General features: G+C 36.2%; 2 protein-coding genes across 4 annotated transcripts in view; one reads left to right on the forward strand and one right to left on the reverse strand.

Moving 5' to 3' along the window:
• The window catches only part of LOC126854055 (dnaJ homolog subfamily C member 13), a 69,025-nt gene that overhangs the window by 38,253 nt on the left and 8,040 nt on the right, over window positions 1-22,732 (forward strand). The window contains exons 3-7 of one of the 2 annotated variants that reach the window (XM_050600432.1): window positions 18,964-19,418; window positions 19,717-19,981; window positions 20,242-21,087; window positions 21,395-21,838; window positions 22,229-22,639. In XM_050600432.1, coding sequence (XP_050456389.1) covers window positions 19,348-19,418; window positions 19,717-19,981; window positions 20,242-21,087; window positions 21,395-21,838; window positions 22,229-22,639 — 2,037 coding nt within the window. In that variant the 5' untranslated portion in view covers window positions 18,964-19,347. The remainder of the gene's footprint in view (window positions 1-18,963; window positions 19,419-19,716; window positions 19,982-20,241; window positions 21,088-21,394; window positions 21,839-22,228; window positions 22,640-22,732) is intronic. The other variant, XM_050600433.1, reaches the window with a different exon arrangement.
• LOC126854058 (angiogenic factor with G patch and FHA domains 1) lies at window positions 6,713-18,970 on the reverse strand. Of its 2 annotated transcripts, none has more exons than XM_050600439.1 (8): window positions 18,568-18,970; window positions 18,193-18,429; window positions 17,917-18,087; window positions 17,558-17,717; window positions 17,007-17,167; window positions 16,420-16,862; window positions 16,229-16,328; window positions 6,713-7,063 (listed from the first exon to the last, which is right to left on the reverse strand). In XM_050600439.1, exons 1-8 carry the CDS (start codon window positions 18,748-18,750, stop codon window positions 6,920-6,922), a joined length of 1,599 nt encoding a protein of 532 aa, XP_050456396.1. In that variant the 5' UTR covers window positions 18,751-18,970; the 3' UTR covers window positions 6,713-6,919. The 2 variants fall into 2 exon arrangements, with proteins under 2 accessions (XP_050456396.1, XP_050456397.1); XM_050600440.1 differs by lacking the exon at window positions 17,558-17,717 and adding an exon at window positions 17,763-17,838.

Genomic DNA, 22,732 nt, shown 5'->3' on the forward strand with positions numbered 1-22,732 from the left:
TATAGAAACTTCAAAATATACAATATTTTGTTTGAAAAATAAAAGAAATATTCAAAAAAACAGCAGGGGGATATGTGTTGGATATTAATATCAACTTTATTAGTCAATTAATTTTTGAAAAAGCAACGATGGAGGAAGCGAATTGTGCACACCGTGTCTAATACTGGAGCAAAGTTAATCCGACCTATCCAAGTCGGGGGACATGGACGCGATGCCCCGTGATATCGCAGGATATCCGACTGGTGCGAGCGAGAGCCGCAGCAGCCGTGCCACGTAACTCGCTTTCGCAGCGCAGCGTGTGTGCATGGCGTTACATCCCGACCGACGATGACGACGAGCGTCGGTCACGTGTATAAGTACGTACATACGTCGGCGTATGATCGTGCGTGCGGCGGGATTACCACACGCATACGCGCACCAGCAGCGATGTGCCGCATTCACGTAGCCCCGTCTAGACAGCCGTCAGACGTATTATTGAGTTCGCGTAACTCTGCGCTACATAGCTATCGCATTACCTATATGTTATGCGCGCCTGCCCGCACACTTGTATAGGTACCTACGTGCGTAAGCTGGCGCGCCGACTACGGGCGCGCATACGAACAAACACACACACACTCGCACGCCGAATCGCGCGCCGAGGTTGGCTCCACAGCTGACGTAACCGCCGCTAATTACGCGGTCGACTCCATAGATCGGTTCGTTGCGTCGCTTTCGGTCGCTCGTTGCACACGTAAGTCCATAAAGTACACGCGTTTGTATCCACGTGCACGCTCTCGGCGAATTGCCAAGTCTTTGATTCTTTGACATTTTTCTGCGTCGACAGCACGAATTAAGGCCACGAATTATCGAAACGAGAGCGGGATTCCAGAGAAGAATGCGTTGTCTTTTCAATTTTTTTCCTTAATCTTTCTTTGGTTTTTTTTATTTTGCTCGTCGCGTATATAGTTATTGATAAGTCGATTTAGCTATAATTAAAATGGACGATGATATTCGCGCGGGCATGTATATGCAATCTGTAATTATATCCGCTCCTTCAATTTACAAACTTATATATAATTCAGATCGATGCTCAGCCGCTGGCTAATGCAACAGTAATGACCTAGCGGAAATTATCGCTCTGCGCGGACTCTACCGCGTATATGATCTTTGCGAAAAATACGTGATATACGCGTGAATGCTCTAGGAAATTCCCTTTCGGACTACCGTTCATAAATCGAATTGCTTTGCGCATCTCGAAGGATACAAATGTGAACGATAAAGCTGGCTTATCCCGATGGCAGAAGCAATCAACGAAGCATCTCTATATCCCCTTTCACGGGATAAATCATAAAATGACGGTATCTATCATTTTAGGAAAAAAAAGAGAAAAAAAAAAACAATTATGAACAAAAGAACGGGGATCAATGTGTCAAAAGTAATTTAAGAATAATATAGGAAAAATATATATATTTATTATATTATATTATAAAATAAAAAATATAAATAATAAAAAGAGAAATAAAACAATAAAAGAATAAATATATTGATAATTAAAATAATATAATATTTAGATGAGTAAATCTTTATACTTAAACACGTCATACTTGATCGTATTTAATGTAACAAGTATCATTTAAAGATGACAAGTTTATTGCGCGATCTTGTTCGGTTTAATTTATATCAAGCAGTCGAAATCGATCGAGAGTCTACGCTGCAATTTTTTACAACACTAGTTTTTTTTTTTTTTTGACTCTACTATTTTCTTAGCCATTACTCGTCTTGCCCTACGTCCTCTTCTTCGTGTCACTCTGGGCCACCTACGCGATATTCTTGTCTCCGACGAGTCGCAAGCGCCTGGAGGACGCGCCTTCCTCGAACTCGTCTCATTCAGCGGCGCGAAACTATTTATAGGACTTGTTCTGGTAATGTACTGAATGAACGGATTATCTATGCGCGTTACGAACATTTCTACAGGCAATGATCGCGTTTTTGTATCAACATTTTATCAATTAGTTACAAACGCGATATCTAGGATTTATATAAAAATTTGCGGATGCTACTTTATGAATTAACAAGTAAAGCTGATGAAAGAAATTGGAATCAATTAGTTATCATAGTTTAGTATAATATTAATAACTGCAGTGACGCTAAAATGTACTTATATAAAGAAAAAGATGAAATTTATAAAATGAAACATAAAAGATAAAAATATATGTATGTCCATATATTATAATTGCATACGATTCTCGAGTCACGTGACTTGACGTCTATAATATCGATATCTTATGATACGCATACATGTTTTGTCTCTCGACAAACGACCAAGACACAACTAACTGATATTTGATTTGGATTGCTGCGGGATATTAATACGATATCGATCGAGCTCTCGCATGTCTGATGTCATAGCTGTAAATTATTTGCGAGTGAAAAAAGATAGTCTAATAATATACGCAGGTATATTATATTGACAACTCATACATCATGTCGCCGCTTATCGGAATATATATCAAAGTATATATAAGGAGAGCTTGATGAGAAACACTGCTTTTCGGGGCCCGAGCAAGATTCGGGCCAATATGATAGTTTAAGAGAGGTCAATATAATGGGACGCGAGGCATAGACCAGTCTACAAAACAGGAAGATCCACTTGTCATAGATTAGGCGGCCCTTTCGCAGGCGCATGTAGACTCCTATGGGAGTAAGTTCCCCGTGCGAAGGTACTGACCGAGTCGTAGAATCTATTTACTAATATCATTGTTGTGACGTGTCCTCGGTAAGTAATAACGGACACGTGCACGCGTCCTTCTCGGCGAGGTGGTTGAACTCGGGAATAGATAGGACTCGTGTATATACGCACACACGCTTTCGACGCTAAATACAGGATACGGCGTGATATCGTGCATGCGTGTACGTATGTATATATCTTGTTGCGCGTACTAGAATCGAGAAGTTACGCCGGGCGTAACTACCGAGAGATTGACGAACACATGTTTTTCTATCGTTAATTAACGCGGGCCGCCTACGCGGGCGCACGTTACCTCCCCTCCCCCTCGATGTGTAACAGGGGCATATATACATATACGCATAAATGCACGCGTAGACTGCAAAGCGTATCCTGCACTGTCTACCGGCTGCTACTTCATGCGTGCGTCCGCATTCCTAGCCCCTTCAATTACAAACCGCGTAAAGGTATATATATATATATGCGGAGCGCGTGTATAGGTACGCGAGCTTGTCTATTAGAACGCTCTCGGTGGACAAACGCTAACAACGACCACGCATTATTACCCAGCCAGAACTGGACCCTTTGTTGTTTCTGTCGGTGCTACAGTCGACATCCGGCTTGCCTAGTCGAACAACGTCGTATCATTTTCACCGTGTGCGCGCGTGTACACGTGAAACACTCTCTTTTCGAACCTTTTATCAATATTGATCTCGAATGGGAAACGCTTGTACCCGGTGCGCACTTGGAGCGCGACAATTCCGTTGCGCACGGAATTCGATTTCATTAAATCACAACTCAAATGACGTCAATGATCATCGATCGTATTTAACGATTTTTTTTTTTCTTTTTTTTTTTAACGATTAATAATATTTTTGTACGATCACATAATATATATATATATATATATATATATATATATATATATAACACTTTCCCTTATTTTATATTCTTATATTTAGAAAATTTACGATGGGGTTGTATATCGGTTCCGCGAAATGTAAATCAAAACTTGGAATAATTAGCTTAGCAATTGACAGTGCAATGTTGCTGCAATTTATATAGGAATAATTTGAGTATTTTTACGGGGGAACCTGTTCTCGATTAACATATAATTAAGAGCTGGCGAATATTAAAAAGTCCTCAACGAACGTTGAGATTTTGCAACGTGCAGTTGAAAGCATAATATTCCTACTCGCGGGCAACATATGATAGCCGCATTATTACACTTGCGGATCGTAGAAACGCGCCTTATTATCGGTCATTATCTATATGAAATTATGTATCGCTAGTTTCCTCTTTCGTCTGTATGCGTGTTAAGTCGAGTCATTTCGTCATTAGAATATTTTATCAAGCCTCACCCATTAAATATAATTATGGTTTTATTCATGAAAATATACGCGCATTACAAGTTACGTCTATATAGCAGAAATTTTCATCAACGTAATAATATGATAATAATTACGACTGTTAATTATAATGTGTGTATTCAACACATATATCGATTTATCATATCAGATGATAGTATCGGCATATAGAAATTATATAGAATTGCAACCTGGATTGTGGCCGCGTTTTGTGGCTTTGAAACGCAGGTGGCACGAAAGTGTGTTCACCAGATACGCTTAATGGTAATCAATAGTTCGCGCGCGAATTTGATCCGCCGTCTCACGATGTAGGCTAGACATCATCTCGAATTACACGACGAGCCAGCGGCCGCAATTTGTCACTTCGTATTATCTCGTCACACGCATCGGAATGTAATATTCTGATTAACTCTTGCGTCAAAATACTACCGTTTTCTCATCAATGCGGCCACGTAATGGGTAATATAATCATTTTCTTTCTCTTGTTCTCATATACATGTCTCGTGATGTACAAAAATTATTAACAAACCAGGTGTATTAACATTTTTTTGTATTAAACCATACATCGAAATTGATCGAAACAAATTTAATAATATCTAACTGGGCGACACTAACATGACGCTTTCGCTTGCATTACAAATATATCGTTAGAATAATTTTTATTTTTGACTGGTGTCTCTTTAATTTTAATTCATAATACAACTAAGCAAGCGAAATAACACACATATACGGCGTAATGTATGGGAATAATGGATGCGGTCGACAATTGGCGAATAAATATGGATCGTTTCGGAAAAATAGGGAAAAACGAGCGCGGCCAGACCAAGTTGGTTCTCTATCTTTTCCTCCTTCAGCCAGTGGAGAGATGCATCAAGGCCAGATGAGGCCTGTCCACTAGTAAAAGAGGGCCGAAAAATGGCTGACAGGTAACAAACGAGAGCCATTTGTTAGCACCGATTTGCCCCGGCGTTTACCGCCGTGTCTAGACATTCAGGTCCGCCCGGATTCTCTTCTACTACTCGTACGGTACATTTCCGTAAACTCCTCGCTGCGATATTTACGAAGAATCGCGTTTTGCGACAGATACTCGGGTTTACGCGTATTATCAATTTCATCGGAGGGAAAAGAATTCGTTTTAAGTGCAAACCAGTCAAAACATTCGATACAAATCTCGGAGAAAAGTAAAGAAAAGTCGCTTGAAGATTAAAACATCCTTTTCAAACATCCACAAAAGTGTTTCCCGAGCGAAAAATTACTTCCTCGATTTAAAGTTACTGGAATCAGTAGATTTGCATTCGAAACATAAAATACGTTGTATCGCACGATCTGTGTTCGCCGTGAGTTCGTTCCCGCGCCCGGAAATGCATAATTGAAAGGCGAGGAGAGCCTCATAAATAACCGCGCTAATTATTTCTAGCCTCGCCAATTTCCTGCCTTCTTGTTTGTCCGTGCGCCTTCTCTCCTTTTGCTCTTTCGCTTTTTTTTTCTTTCTTCACCGCGCGATTGCCTTTTCTTGCTCATCCACTTCTGTATATATAGTTGCAGAAATTTTGGAGTCCTATTACAAATATTTTTATCACACGCTTTATTGTATGAAAATTAATGTATGAAAATGTAACAATTACAGCACTATTGATGCAATTAAAAATATTATTATACATTTTTAACTAAAACTTTATTAAAGTAAAATTAATTTGAAAAAAAAGTGAAAAATTTTTATTCGCTTTATTGTAACTAATATATTTTTAAATTATTATATTATCTCGATTATATAATGGGAAATATTAATATAAATTATCCAAAGAGATTTAGTATGTAAAAAAATAATTTGTTCGTTATTAAAAAAGCAGCCAAAAATATTTACCTCGCGAGACGACTTTCACCGAGATTTTGTCGCGTTGAGGTTGCTTGTGTGAACGTAAATTAAACTGAAATTCTGCGAAATCTGCGATTTCTACCTCGGTAACAAAAATCGCGCTGTTTTCTTCGTGCCGTAACAGCTGAACTCGTGACTCAGAGTTTGAAATTCACTTCTTTGAGATTTCTGATTATCGTCCTGTCTTTTCGTCCTACCGTGCCCGCGGTCTGCCATTTTTATAAGCTCCATAAAATCTGCGTACGACCAAAGTGGAGAAAATAGTTTAGTGCCGGGCCTGAATGAGTCTCGCGAATGGACGCTGTTTGGTCCAGGTATCCAATGGTATAAAATTGACTTTTTATCGCGAGAGACGAAAGAACGACTGGAATTTAGACAGCGATGTTCTTTCGGAGGTTCTTTGCTGCGGAGCGCAGCAAAACGTAACATTTCATTCTCTTTCGTATATTTTGTCTTCGAATGCCGCGAATATTTTATTACAAATTATATAGATTGATTTATAAGGCTCGAGAAAATCGCCTTCATTAATTGTGATAGCCATAATCGTAAAATTAATATCATTTGAACAGGAGGAATCACATTTATCTATGTAGAAGAAACAATAAAATAAATACATTAAAAACATTATTACTTTTAAGAATATAAATTTCACAAAGAATAGACTTCAATAAAAATTTCAATATTTCAAGTTTTAATGTTTTATGTACAATCAATAATATTTTTTATTATTTCATAGATACGTACATGAAAAAATGAATATCCTAATGAACCAAAGCCTTTTTCAGCAATTTATATTTATATTTGTCAAACACAATTCATTAACAAAATTCACATTTTCCAATGATATATATAAGTTTGCATTTTGTTGCAAAGTTATAAATATAATTTATGTACAAATATTTTAAGTTTTTTACAATACACGTGATTGTATATATACATGAGTTCACTTTGAATTAATATGTCTATTAACAATTAATCCTTTATTTCTTTATAACGTTCCTGAGTTTTTCGCCACATTATCTGTTTCTTCTCCGTGTTAGAATCTAGTTCGATACTAGGAAAGTCCGCTTCACTCGATCCAATACCCGCTTTGTTGTAATTGCCTTTGATAGGTACCTGTAAAAAATATCGCAATCTTTTATCATAATTTTTGGGGGAAGATGACATAGTTGCCAACGAGAAAATCACATTTTTAATTTTGCGCCAAGTTCTTTCTTTGCCAAAACTCAGTGAACCCGTCGTTCTTTGACTCTATTTAGGCCAAGTGGCATCCCCATCTAAGCTGCGAACACACGACCCGTATCTACTACGTCGTTACTTGACTTACTTAGCGCGAAGAAAAGAAGAGACAAAAACATTGAAGTACGGAGGAAGAATGAAAGGAAAGAGTCACTTTTTTTTCAAAGTACTTTATCACGCTGTCTCATTAGCCGACAAATTTTCGTCCATACTTATATTTACTAATTACTTTTGTATTTCTTGATCGAAAATTTAGTCTAATTTGGCGCGCGGCAGAATCAATTACTTGTTGTTCTTAATGTGTCCTTATAAACAAGGATGACTTGTAAGAAAACTAAGAATTCATGCCGATGATAATTGTGCGACGACTACAGTAAAACGATCGCGATCGTTATTCGAGTGACAAGTTTGCGAGAATCGAGAAGCGAAAAGACCCAACTCGTGAGTTTCGCTTTCTCTCTTGATGATGCTAGCGATGATGCATCTGTCTGGACTGTCTAGACCACTTGCATATATATTATAACTCGCTCGCCAATTCATTTTCTCTTCTCGTTCGCCGTCAATATCGTCCGAAAGAAAGAAGTCCATTTTTTAAGGAGAATTGTGTTCATTAACGTTGATTTTACTTGATATCGATTAATTTTAATTTTAATTGCTTTCATTGTTAACAATCATTAATCGACAAATTCTTATAAGCATTTATTGGTTTAATTCAATCTTCTAAGGGGCAACAAGTCATCGAAGTTTAATATTGTCTATTAGATTATTTATTATAGCGTCTGAATTAAAGTTAATTTGAAATTATCAATCGAGATAATTATTAGCCTTGCGGTTAACGTAGATCGATCGATGATGTGAGAGAGGGAAAGAGAGAGAGAGAGAGAGAGAGAGAGAGAGAGAGAGAGAAAGGTCTGGATGGCGGAGGAAACTATGGCGAAAAGACGACCGGTATAAGATATTCATTAAACAATCGATCCGACGTCTCCCGTCGGATATCACCGTCGGATTACTAAATTATTTTGTCCAGTCTCAGCATCACATGACCTAGATTTCGTGAGTTTATCATAAGGGGGAGACTAAAATAGCTTTCAGCCTAGTAATAATGTTAGTCATACTTTGCATATATTTACAGTTTCATTATTTATGCAAATCAAGAGATCGAAATAAGAATTGAGAAGCTGACTGTATAACGAAAAATCTGATTAAAGCTCTGTTTAGTCTTTGTATAAAGTTGCGAGCGAAAAAAAAAAATCGTGAATTGCCAAATCTAATAATGTATGTCGATACATCACAAAGTATATTGGCAGTCTCGTCTGAAGCGAGGGCGAGAGCTAGAAGGGTAGAAAATAGGCAAATAGGCCACACCGGTTGGATGTTGAGCGACGAGCAGCCGAGAGGAGGCAATGCACCGTGATTACAGATTAGACGACGCAGACATGTCGCGACGTCTGCCTTCTTCCCCTCCTTCCCCCCCCCTCTCTCTCTCTCTCTCTCCTCTCGCTCAATTCATCGTTCAACCCCAGACACGTTTAATGCATATGCGTACCCCGATTCGTCAAGATGCATCGATTGTGCGTGCGTGCGTGCGTGGACGTGCGTGCGGCGCGCAAAACTCCATTGCCCGGCTCGGGCAAGGGGCAACGCGTCAATTGGCGGCCGCGAAAAAATATAAATGACAGAGCAGAGAATCTCGAATCTGGCGGGACGTATTTAACGAAGGATTCGCGCGCAATAATCGTGCTACGTGCGATTAACCAGCTGACGGTGGAGGGAAAATGCTCAGCGATATACGCTCAATAAGAGGAGGAAGGAAATTCCTGGGTCGAGAACCCAGACACCGTGTGGTCGATCGTGCGAACAAAACGATGCCGACACGTACAATAACATATTAGGAATTCGCGGGTTTCTCTGACGCGACGACGATGGTGGTAGGGTACCAGACGGTCTGTGCCAGTTCGAAAGTTTGTCCCGGTTTACCCGTCTGGCATACCGGGAAGCGACGTGGACGCACGTGCGCCGCACCTTGACAGCTTGAATATGGGCTCCGGCGGCGCGGAGACAGCATATTGGGTTCGAAACTTTGCTCGTTTACAACGCTGCCAGTGTGTCTGCCACCGCCGCCGCCGTCGCCACCACCTCCTTCCTTTTCCTCCACCTCCGAATACACATCGTCGACTGCACCACGCCGAGCAGAATAACTCTCAAATAAACGTCGAGCTTCTCTTTCTCTCACATTCTCCTCTCTCTTTCTCATATCCATTGTAATCGAAATGTGAAACGTATGTCCGGAGAAATATAATTCTATCAAGAAAAAAATTTATTTTAAATTGTCAGAAAGTCTTGCAAGTTTCAAATATGTCTATCAGTGGTATCTCTCGAGGCGATTAAAATCCTTATCGTATGTTTAATTTCGAAAACTGTCATCGAATCAGTCACTATAATAAAGTTCAAAGTTTGTCAGCATTGACAAACACACAATTAGTCAATTATCGCTTTCCTGAGGGTTGATTTTTCATATACGAAATATATTACGTGATGTCTTTATATACTCGGTGCATGATCATACACGGTATGAACGAAAGCATTAGAACATAATTTCCGAAGTACTAACTGGAGAATCGGAAGTAAGAATCGAATAAAGTATAGTACAGGACGGCGCACACATCCAGAGAGCGGCTGTACGCTTGTACATGTAGATGTGGACGATGCAGACGAGGTACACGAACAGAGGTTTATGCATACCGATCGTACGCACACACAGGCGTCACACGTCCTAACCGCGCGCGAGCGTACCTCCCGCGATAATCCTGTGATGGATGTCTCTAGGTAGTCGGTAAGCCCTACCGGCCAGACTGTGCTCGGTATATCGGTGTGTTTACCCAGACGGAAGCCGTCTGGCGGCGATAGGGCAACCGACGTCTCCCGTGTGGTATGTATGGGTCCATATATGTCGGCTCTCCATACTTAAACCATTAAAGTAACGCGTGAAATGGCAAATCAACGACACTTGATCGTAAAATCAAATGAATCGTCGCTCAGCGATCGGATATATAACAATTATTTTACATATCGTATTTTCGAGATGATGCCTTTGGAATACAGATATCACGTGTACAATTCACGATCAATCGAGAATGCGAGGGGATGAGAAGAAATCTTGTACAAAAATAGACGTATTGGATTCGGAAATATAAATCATCGTTTCTCCGATCCGATCCGATCAAAGCTCGATCGTACGCTTCGCCTTGATCGAGAGGTGTATGCATCGAGCATCGCCCCGGCGCTGCTGTAATTAATAAATCTCTCATTGTACATATTTGTATGTCGATACCGGGACCGATTATTCGGCCAGGGTGTACTGTACGGGCATATACACACACCTCGTCTAGACCAATCGACCGCTCCTGACTGGATTGTATATTCCTAGCTAACTAACGTTATACGGAGCACAAACCAATATACAAACAAACGGTGTACGTGTGTATGCGTTCGTGTACGACGGCGATGCCGACTGTTAAGCCGATACGTGCACACGCCGCGCGTATACGAACCTCCTATGTATGCACAGAATTATGCACTCGCATCCGCTTCCTCCTGGCTGAGCTCTGGTTAATTTCGTTTACGTCTACACGCGTTTCTCTCCCCAGAGGGAATCGTACCGATAGATCTCGCATTGCGTGCGGAAAATGCAGAATCCTTACTCTCATCGATGTTATAATTCTGTATATACGTCCTTAAAGTATCCAATCTTTTTAATTTATTGCAATTAAAATTATCCCGTATAAATATGATATTTCTAAAAATTAGATACAGTGACATAAGAAAATTTACAGTAATATTCTTATAAGAGAATACAGTGAGAAAAAGAATTCTGTATTTTTTGAAAAGCCAAATCTTTCTTGTTGAACATATCCAAGAATAATATTGGAATGTTGAAAAAAATCTTAAAGAAAAAAATTGATTATACTTCGAATTTTCTAAATTGTGTGACGATACTTGCACGGATGTTATCAATATAAACGCTTTCGGACTATTTTAGATGGGATTTCTCTCTTATATCTGATCATCTCCGATTATCTTACGTATCAAAACCAAGGTAAATGAAAGGAAAAAAGGAGGTAAAAGAAAGAAAAAGAAATCTCTTGTATAAGAGAAAAAATGAATAATATAATAAGAATAGAAAGAAATTTTTAAGAGAATGCAGAGAGAAGAAATAATTGTGAAAAACTAAGGGAGATTAATAGAGAATAAGGAAAAGGCTGTTATTTAATCGATCAAATATCTACGTTTAGTCAACGAACAAATAGTCTTTAGACAGTAGAGATATTTGTGTTGGATTTATTTGTGAGACTATAGAGAGAGATTCCCACCTGTTGCCTTCTGCGTCTCTTCCGAACGTGCCACTACCAAGTTCACTTTTCCCTCTTTTCCATCTTTTAGTCTCTAAACTTTTCTTTCGTTCTCTTTTTAATCAGCTTCATATTTTTATTTTAATCTGTTTACATATCATAAAGTTTATACAATATACTTGCATTTTCTACAATTTTCTATTTAAATGAAAATATTTGAAATTGAATTATTGCAAATAAAAATGATTAGAAAGCTATCTAGATAAACAAGTTGTGTATTGAATTTTGTGAAAAGCGAATATTGATAATGTTTCATGAACGTATGTATATAATAATTTTTTTCGATAGCTAAAATAAATCTTATACTTTTTTGCGAATGATGAATGTTATCGATATTTAATCGAAAAAAAATAAATAAACCTTGTTTCGATAGATTATATCGAGAGCTGTGTATTATGGAGAGAAGATGTACGGAATCAACTTGTTTACTGTTGTCTTTATTTGGACCCACGCGCAGACTCTGACACAGCAAATATTCCCGCAAGATAGGCGCGCACGAGTTCTACTTTCTCCTTTTTCTTAACGTTGTTTTCGTTGTCGCCAAAATAAAAGGGCGAACAAATAAACGGCAGAGGAGAGAATAAAAGGAAGGTACGAAAGAGAGATGGATGGCAACAACAAGTTATCGTAAAGTAATCGAAGGCATGGGAATCAACATCTGCGATTTGCTCTTATTCGTTTGCCCACCTTGTTTTCGCGAGTAATGCATTCAAAACATTCTACTTCCATTTGGATTAAAGTTTAATATCATTTATGAAAACAAGTGTATATGCATAAATGTATGTATGATAATAACTTTTGAAGATGAAATGTAGCATATTCAAACTACGAAGGTAAATTTCTAACAACCAAATTTTGCACTCTGAAATTAAAACTTGTCAAGATATTACCTGTTAAATATTTTATGTTCGCGTAAAATATATTAAATATGAACGAAAATAAAATCGCCAAAAATCGCAAAAAAAAAAAAAATATATTCTCAGTATTTATAAATAAATTAATTTCTTTCGACCGTCTATCGTTTATCTCGGGTTCCATCGCGGACTTGTCGAAGCTATCCAGGGAAGGACAGATTGAATCCTCAGTGCATTCTTGCAGTCTCTACCTCTCTGCATTACGTAATACTTGAAACGACCTTGCGTTCCATCGTAACGCCCGCGGCAGAAAACCGCGTACATCTCGTGGTCAACTTCCGTCGCGCAAATCCTTCTCTCTCTCTCTTTCTCTTATTTTTCTTCTCTTTTTCCTTTCTTTCACCACTATCTTTGTTTTCGTCGGAAAATAAAAGATGCAATGAATAAATAGCCGGCGCGGCAAGAAAGAAAATAAGCGGAGAAATAAGAGGTGAGTGGCAACAAGTTTTCGCGAGACACAAATCCGTGTGTCTCCGTTGTTTTTGCACTCGCAGTGCACGCTTGCAAAACATGTCCTTTCCATTCGAGATCAATGCCAGATATATCGTCTACGAAGAAGTATAATTAAAGGAGAAAACTTATAATTCAAGTTAAACCTTAAGGCGGGTTAATTAACTGATTCCATCTCTCGTATGACGCTGATTCATCGTAGACTAAATTGTTTTGCACAATTTTTCTCTCTCAACAAACAGCTTACACTCTCGCATTACCTTATTTAGTCAATTCCATCTTACGTAGATATTGTTTTCATCGTATCGATGCATCGACGATTTACGTTTCCGCGGTAAAAAATGAGAGAAAGAGATACCTTTTTTATAGAAGATTTACGGAAGCAACGAAGAATCCTTATTACCGTAGTCAGCAACTTGAGATTATTTATCGCGTCATTAATCAGACAAGTTTTTTTCCTGCCAGATTGTGAGAATTGTAAACCGCAAACAGATGCAGTATGGAAATGGATGTAAATCGTGAAAGGAGATGTACGCGCTCGCATTGTATCCGCGAAATGGCTCACACGGCAGTCGATATTCAGGGAAGTCTATAAAATGAAATCGTTGCAGAGTTTCCGGATGCAGCTCGCGACTACTTTACGGTTCGAGTGTTCGCTACAAACATTGATTGTGGTTTATGTATATAATGTACTTTCAAGATCGTAATATTACACGAACTGTTACTCTACGAAAAATCACAAGAAAAATATAACTTTGTAATCTCGTTATCCACTTGAACATTTTCAGATTACTAGTCGCCTATTTTCTTTTTTTTTTTTTAATTTAAATGCGTACTGGTTTATCATCTGCAGATGATAAGAGATGATTGCAACAATGTTAGGCAATTCATGCATGTTGCATGAATAAATGTATTATGCGAGATGGTGAAGCATTGTAATCCGTAATCGAACGCACTCGATGCTTGGTGAAGCACTCAGTTAAATGAATCCGCTGAGATTTTAGCCCCGTTAAAGTATAGCATGGCCTTGCGTACGTAGAGGCCACGTAACGTAGCCCTCTTCCGCGACGCTTTTATAGCTCGCGGTTTACTGGCAATCGCCATTCGCGGGCTTTACAATGTGTCTGGTTTACGGGCTCTCAAGCGTCTCAACGAGTGTCTTCTTCCCGTTTCTTGCGCTCTTCGTACGCTCTTCTCTTTCTCCATCTCTGTCCTTTACGATATAGGTCACATCTCCGTGAAACGCACTCGGGGCTCCAACTCGCTGCGTGAGCGGTGCGCGTAAAGACGACGGTGATGTAAAAAACGAATTCAATGTAGAAGCGAAACGGCTGTCTACGATGGCAATGTAACGGCGAACGCGAATGCACTAGATAAGATCGAACGAGAGTGATCTCGAAATTCTTATTCCGATCAGTTTTTTTTTGTGCGAGATTCCTTCCCTTTCCCTTTGAGACGCCATGCTAGCAAAATTAAAAAACTCGAAAATAAACCGTAAATTGATTTTAGTTCTTACTCTTTTTGCAATTGTAGAGAATAGAAAAAAAATATCACTGCATCAGATATTTCGTAGACAAGCCGAAATTTCAAACGCAAACTAATTTTATGCAACGAGAGAGAAAAGAAAAGAAAAGAAGGAGAAAAAGAATAAAAGTAATAAACTAATAATATCGTCGACATATAATTTAAATTTTATTTAGAATTTACTGTTTACTTGTTGAACAAAGAGAGATTTGGCTTTATTAATACCCCTAGTTTTTAAATGTATGACATTTCTATCACGCGCGCGACATAAATGTCCAGAATTTATTTTAAGACCAATATTCGTGTCTTGCGTTTTGTGCTTACTATCATTGTATTTAATAGTATTAAAAAAAAGATTGTTGACCCCAACGAAAGTCTACAAGCTATATAATGTACAAGTTTATCCCACAATGTATATCCCGTCCGAAAGTGGCAGTGTTTTACGAGCAAAACCTAGCGGGAAACATTACGTTTGATGAACGCAAGGCTGAACGTGTGTTAAAAGAGTTCTTACCAAAGAAAAAAAACGAGAGGTTTTGTAGAGGCAGCAAAACAGTAAAATACCAGATGATATGACGATGAAGACAGATGCGAGCGTAGTAATCTGTTAAACACGATACAGTGTCGACGTTATATATAAATAAAATTATATAAATTAAATTAGTCTCTTACATACTTTGATAATTAAATTTTCGAATATAAATGTATATGCTATTATTCGGCACCTTCCTTCCAATCTTGCTACATATTTGTTTTTTAAAAGAAAATCAGCGAGATTCATGAGAACCATGTTACATAGAAAATACAACCTGCATCTAACAGCGACGATGCTTTACGAGCAAAAAGCGCGAGCGTGGTCTCTCTCTATATCTAGCGGAAGCAACGGTTAAAGCGGCGGGGACAAATTTGACAAAAAAGACGGACGGGGGAAGAGACCGCTGGGACAACAGGACGAGCAAATGGGTGGTGAGGCGACAGTGGACAGAGGTACAGACGAGAGAAAATAACAGTCCCCTTATCCCACCCTTTAATCCTTTTACGCGCACAAGCACCACCGCCGACTGTATGCAATGGGGCATACGATGCGTCTAGACAAAATAATGATTTGGATTTCAATACATTTGCATTCATTACCCCCCCGGGGCACCCTCTCTCGCCCAATCCGCGATCTACGCGGTCTCTTCTTTCGCCATTCCACATTTCGCAGAGTTACGCTCGTTATCATACGAATGCTCTGCTCCGTACGGACGGTGCTCGTTTCGTTCGACGTCGAAATGCGACACGAATGGACGAGCGACCCAGGATCCAGATCGGTACGATCATACGGTACGATCAAAGGTAGGAGGCAAGAAAGGGGAGAGATCACGAATTTCCCGCGACCACCGCCCGGCTAATGAGACGAGCGTTTGTGCGTCCGCTCTTTTTCTCTTGATTTTTTTCCTCTTTGAACACACATATACGTTGCGAGTCTAGTTCGGATCGTGTTAAATTAGAAATACTTGAACATTACTTTCAAGTTCGAATCACAGAATAACGATCGGCTCGTATCTATCGCCGTATGCTTTTTAAATAATTGTTATATAATACGCACAAGCTATCCATTTTCCGTTATCTTTTTTTATATTGATAATCAATGCTAATGATGAACTTTTGAAATAAATATTAATGATTTTTCTCGTAATAAAAATTATTACGATAAATTTGATTATATTGATAATCAAACTTAAATTAAGGAAAACACTCACAGGTTCTGTTATTCCGTCTCCGTCCTTGCCTAAGGAATGTCCTTCGAACCAGCCCATTTTTGAAAGTATTTTGAATCCTTTGTTATCCTTTGCAATCGATCTGATCGAATAAATATCTTCTCGTTAGAACTTTGGAATATTTATGTAAGACGTGTATATCTTTTTTTATCTAAATATTATAATATACTTACGTGTGAATTGAACTTTGTTCAGTCTTAACAAGATGATGTGAGGAGCCTACTTGTTGTCTCCTAGCTAGCGCTCTATCTTGATAACCTGAACCTAATTGACTATTAAACATAACATTATCCTTTACAAATCCGAATTTGTGTTTCAGACGTCGTAACTCTTCTTTATGAAGTTCCTTTTTGGAAACTTTATTTTCATCGAAACTGATATTTTGTTGCACAAGACCTGGCTCGCAATGACCACACGTTTCATTTCCATTATGAATATGGCATAATAGTTTTGTTTCGCCAATTTTTATAATTGAACCATGCGTTATCTCATGAGCTTCGGATTCTTGCTTAGCTACTGATAATCTCTTGCCGTTTAAAAATGTGCCATTTCTCGATCCAGAATCTATTACATGATACTGTTTCTTAATTTCATCATATGTAAAACGTGCGTGATACTGTAAATATATGCATAATATGTATTATTATATCACATTATATATGTATTATGTATATATGTATGTATATATATATATATATATATATATATATATATATATATATATAAATATAAAATATATATTGATATATGTATAATATACCTTGCTAACATTTATATCTGGTATTAGTACCGAATGATCTCCTTCTCGACCTAACGAACCTCCTGTACAGATCACGAGAAAAAGGGAGCCCACTTTTAATTTTGGTAAATCTGTTTCCTTTACAATAATCCTCATACATGGTGGATAACTTTTCGCTAAATCTGAAATCCAAAAGTATATTAAGCTGGATAGAAGACATTTTATGTTTTGAATTATATAATAAATTTTTATCTGATGAAATCAGCAGTGAAAAATCTAACGAAATTTCCGTGGCAAACTGCGCTCTTACAAAAAAAAAAAAAAAAAAAATTGAAAACTGTATAAAATTTTATTTCATCAGTCTTTTGCATAAATCATATTGTATGAAAAATTATGTGAATATCTTAAAATTAATGATCTCGAATAAAATAAAAAACATATATATGTATATATATATATAATATATAACCAAATGTAAAATAAAAGTTGTTAAAATTTATGCTATCAACCTTCAACGTATATTTTATAACAAATAATTGTTACAAAATAACAAATAAAACTAAAAAAAAAACCTGGTTCTTCTTCATAGTCGCTTTCGCTATTAGTAGATATATCAGGAGTAATTTGATCAGAAACGTCATCTTTTTCGCTTTCTGAGCATTCACCCTCTTCCGGCTCTGTATCTTCTGAATTTTCTTCTTCATTTACAATTTTTCGTTTTTTTATGTTATCCTACAAGAGAGACATATATACGTATTAAAAGCATAATATAGTTACCTAAAGCCTGTCGTCTGTATCTTTGAATTTTTATATCTGATAGATTCTTTATTAATTCATCTATTTCATCTGAAACCTGTAAACGAAAACAATATAACAAATACCTTTTTTACAAAAATAAACAGGAATTAATTTTGTAAAATGAAATTGCAACCTTATGTGTTTTCCCATTTTTTTTTTCTTTCTTCTTTCGGCAAATGGGAAATTGCACAGTAGTATCTTCATTTACACAACCTTTGACTTGACTGTGGAATTGATAGGTATTACTAGCCTCATCATAGTAGTAATATATCCCAGTATTTCCATCATAATACAGACCTTGCCTCTAGAAAATAATATTTTTTCTGTACTTATTATGCTTTTTATGCCACATAAAAAATAATATATAAGTTTCAATATTTTTATATTAAATATAATATAATATACATACCGTATCATAATAATATCCAGTATTATAATCATAATACATTCCCGATGTTTCTTCGTAAACAAAACCATTTTGTAATAAAGCTGATTCTGCTACATGCTTTACTTGATCTACTATACTAGATGATTTAACATCATTATTAATATTCCAATTTTGCAATAATGATTTATCAAGATTAAGCAGATCAGTCTGAGTCCCATAGTGTACAAATGTTTTTTCCAAAAGCAAGTTTTGATGCTTCTATAATAAATCATATTATAATTTATATTGAGAATATATTATAAAATCTATATTAATGTGTATTTATACATATGATAAATGTAAAGTTTATATAATCAAATATCAACAATATTTTATCATTAAAAATTTAATATGTACCTGTTCATTGAGTTTATTTCGTAATTTATTAATTTTCTTCCGCTGCCTTTTAATATGGTTACGCAGCTTACATATAAATTTTAAAACGTGAGGTAAATTACATAATTCTTCTGTAAAATCTTCTTCAAAGTCTGATACAATTGTTCCTTCTTCGCTTTCACTATGCATCTCACATATATCCATATTTTGTTTACAAAAAATACAATGTATACGAGCACATCAATAAAATAAAATTTCACTATTTTACTCTCGATTGTAGGAAAAGGGAAAGAATTAAAATATTCATTTACACACCCTTAAGTTTAAATTATTTCATTACATTCATGCAAGAACATTTAACACTATATAGATAATGCCAATCGAATTATCTTTATAACCATATTTTATATTGGTTAGATGGGATTTGGAAATCTCTGCTGATATCCTATTGTAAGATTGTAAGCAGTGCTGACATCTGGAAACAGCTGTTCGTTAACACCCCTTACGCCCCCAGTTGTCTACGACCATCATGGTCGCTCCCAGGTTGATGTAGCTGTCGAAAGTGACATTTGTTAGATGAAAGAGATTAAAGTGTGCCTATATCACTCGTTCAAATATCAGCAGCAAGGACAACGCGGTTCAAGTTCGTATTTCTTCCCTATCTGTTCTTCGAAATGCCGATTGTGTAATTTTATAATACGCGAATGTTATCCTACGCCTCTTGTCTTGTGCAAGTGGTACTCATCGGTTTATTAAAATTTTGTTCAAACTGATACGATTGCATCCACAAGAAATGAAACAATGATGCCGATAAAAGACAATCAAGATGTGGCATGCTTTTTAGTTACCAAGCATTCTACATGGAAGGGGAAGTAAGTGCATTTTTCTTATTAATAAATAGCTTCCTTATGTGACTGTAATCTAATTTTAAACTTGTTTGAAAAAGATTTTGAAACATAACTATGTTATATATAATATAAATAAATTCAGTAATAATTGATTATATATTACTCTTTTATATTAAACAAAAAATATTATATATGGCTATTAATAGAAAAATATTTTCTTGTTATTCATATAATAAAATCTTTAACAATAATATATTTTTTCTTTAAGATATCAATATTATATTTATACTTATACTATTTATATTTAAATAATATATTTTAGATACAAACGTATCTTCTCCATTGGCTCCATGGGGATAACAACATATAATCCTGGTACATTAGAGGTCACAAATAGATGGGAGTATTCCGATTTTATAAATGTGCAGCCAATAAATAGAAGTCAATTAGGCTCCCATGAATTTACCATAACTGTACGTAAGGAGCGGAAAAATGATACCATGAAGTTTAGTTCCGAACATAGATCGCACTTGCTGACAGAAGCACTTAAATACAGAAACCAATTTGAAAAATCTAAAGAAACCTTGGTGAGTTATATGTTTCTATTCTTTCTTTTTTCCTCCCTTTTTTCTATTTTAATAGTTTTCTTATAATTAAACATATTTATTATATTACTCAGATTAATTGACTATCTAGAAAATTATTATAAAATATATTTAGCATTATGGAATATTATTGTATATGAAGAAAATTATACAAAACAAAAAAGAGAAAAAAAATTACACACTGTATAACATACACAATTTTGTATATATGTAACGTTAATAAAGAATTTTTATATTTATAGAGATACCAAGCTTACAAACATCATTGGTCTGACACAAGATTACCCATTGTATTAGAAATAACACCATACAGTCTCGATCAATTAGATCCTGCAACAAACATGGTATTAGCTAGCTACTGTTATAAAGATTTTGAAGGGCTTCTGACAATGAAAGATTATCCAAATGGATTTGTGATTGTGTGTGGTGGCTTTGGTCGCCTGCATCTTTTTGCTTCTATTCATATGGAAGAAATAAAGAAAAAATTACAGGAAGCTGCACTAAATAATTTAGGCATTAATATAAAAATGTTGAAGGAGCCTATAAAACTCGACGACTTTATTGCTCAAAGATTAGGAAAGTTTAGCGGCGATGAGTATATAACGAGTGTTTCGGAATTTACTGTACAAAAAATCTCTTCTAGGCATTTGGACCCACAAAGAAGAACGCTTTGTCTTTCTGACACCTGCCTATTGGAAAGAGATCCTCAAACATACAACATTTGTACTCTTAGGCCATTAGCGGACATTTTTACTTTGATTCGTGATAACGATAATCCTCAATTATTTACTATACAATATCTTAATGGTCAAACGCGCAGTTATACTGCGACGAATAGAGATTCCTTATTAGCATCTTTACTAGACGGTGTAAGAGCATCCGGCAATAGAGATGTCCATGTAAAGATGTATCCTATAGCCAGAGGTAAAAGACTCGGACCTTTCAATCTATCTGTTGATGAAGAGGTCGAAACGACGCACATTAAATTTCTTCAACAACCACCTGGAGGACGTACGTTTGCTGAAATTCTGGAGAGATTTAATGCAAACATACCGTACAGTGGTCTTAATTACTCCACTACTCAAGATGTAAGATAAAGCATTTCTTTATTTGATAACATGTATATGAAATTATAAATAAGAAAATATAGTTGAGTACTTATGCATAAAAGTTTGTACAGTACATTGAAGCGGTTAAAGTACATTAATCGAGTGAGTTTGAAATATTTTTGAAACTTTATAAACTTTATAATGAAGAATTATAAATATTTATTTTTATATCTTATAAAGAACATATGTATACATATAAAAATTATAAAGTTTCAAAAATAAAAATATTTCATAGATATATAGATAATGCATATCAAGAGACACATAAGACACATTTTCTGTTTAGGAATTTGTACCGCTTGAATGGACTGTAACAACGTTACAACTTCAAGTACATCGTATCACAAATGATTACTTACAGGGAATCTTTACTGAAAACAAAGACAAGATTATCCTTGGAGCTTTGAATACTTTAATCAGCAAAGATTTAGAGACAAACTGCGAGATTGAGGCACAATTTCATGCACTACGAAGATTGGTGGCTAATAAAATTGGCTTTGCTGCATTTACAACGCTTTCTGGTTTTAGAGAAGCTGTTGGTACAAAAGTCGTAAAGGCTTTAAAGAAACAAAATTCTGGTGTAACGCAAGCTGCCATAGATTGTATTTGTGCTCTGATGCAACCAATGCATGACGATTGTGATTTAAGACAAGAACAATTGAACAAAAGTAGCTTGCTCAGCAGTAATAAGTTTTTAGAAAGTTTGCTTGAAATGTGGATTAATCACATTGTAAGTATTTAAAATTACACATCTAATGTTACACATATATTTAGTCTTATTATACTTGAAAAATCACAGCTTGTGTCTGAAGGCTATTTGAAACTCATATGTGCTTTATATTACTTATGTAGATGCTCCAGCTTATTTTATGTCTCAAATAATTTTATGATGTATATCTTTTTATCATCGAGATATTTATATTTTGATTGCATTTTGACGCGAATTTTATATATTTCATTTAATGAAATACCTAAAAACAAAAAAGTTTTTTGGGGTGATATATTCAGAAATTCTTATAAGAAATATAATGCAATATAAAAAGATATACATTTATACTATAAAATGTTGAAATGTTTAATCAATTGCTGCAATAAAGCTATTTTTTTGTTAATATTACAGAATCATGGTACAGGTGCATTGGTAGTCTCTGCTATGCTCGATCTTTTAACATTCGCCCTGTGTGTGCCATACAGTGAAACGACTGATGGTAAACATTTTGACAATCTTTTAGAAATGGTTGCTACAAGAGGCAGATCTTTGTTTAAATTATTTCAACATCCTTCGCTGGCTGTGGTCAAAGGTGCTGGATTGATAATGCGTGCAATCATTGAAGAAGGTGCACCAGAAGTTGCAGCAAAGATGCAAGAGCTGGCACTCGCGGAAGGGGCTCTACCAAGACATCTATTAAATAGTTTATTTACTGTTGGAAGTGATAGCAGACTGTTAACGCATCGACAATTGTGCCGACATCTAGTAGGTTTATGGGTCACGGGACATCCCACAGCTATGGGATTATTGAAACGAATTATGGTGAGTTGATTATATTATCTTTAATTTATATATGGGTGTGCATTATATGTGTGTCTATTCCCTATAAGAGACATTTATGATATAATGTGAAAC

This window comes from Cataglyphis hispanica, chromosome 13 (genome assembly GCF_021464435.1).
Source record: "Cataglyphis hispanica isolate Lineage 1 chromosome 13, ULB_Chis1_1.0, whole genome shotgun sequence".
In the NCBI taxonomy this organism is placed as follows: domain Eukaryota; kingdom Metazoa; phylum Arthropoda; class Insecta; order Hymenoptera; family Formicidae; genus Cataglyphis; species Cataglyphis hispanica.

Excerpts from the sequence above, each read along its gene's own strand:
- LOC126854058 (XM_050600439.1), bottom strand. The coding sequence starts at position 18,750 with ATGGATATATGTGAGATGCATAGTGAAAGCGAAGAAGGAACAATTGTA. Across the intron at positions 18,430-18,567 it reads GAAATAAACTCAATGAACAG|AAGCATCAAAACTTGCTTTT; the intron begins GTACATATTAAA and ends GATTTATTATAG. Across the intron at positions 18,088-18,192 it reads CTGGATATTATTATGATACG|AGGCAAGGTCTGTATTATGA; the intron begins GTATGTATATTA and ends ATTATTTTCTAG.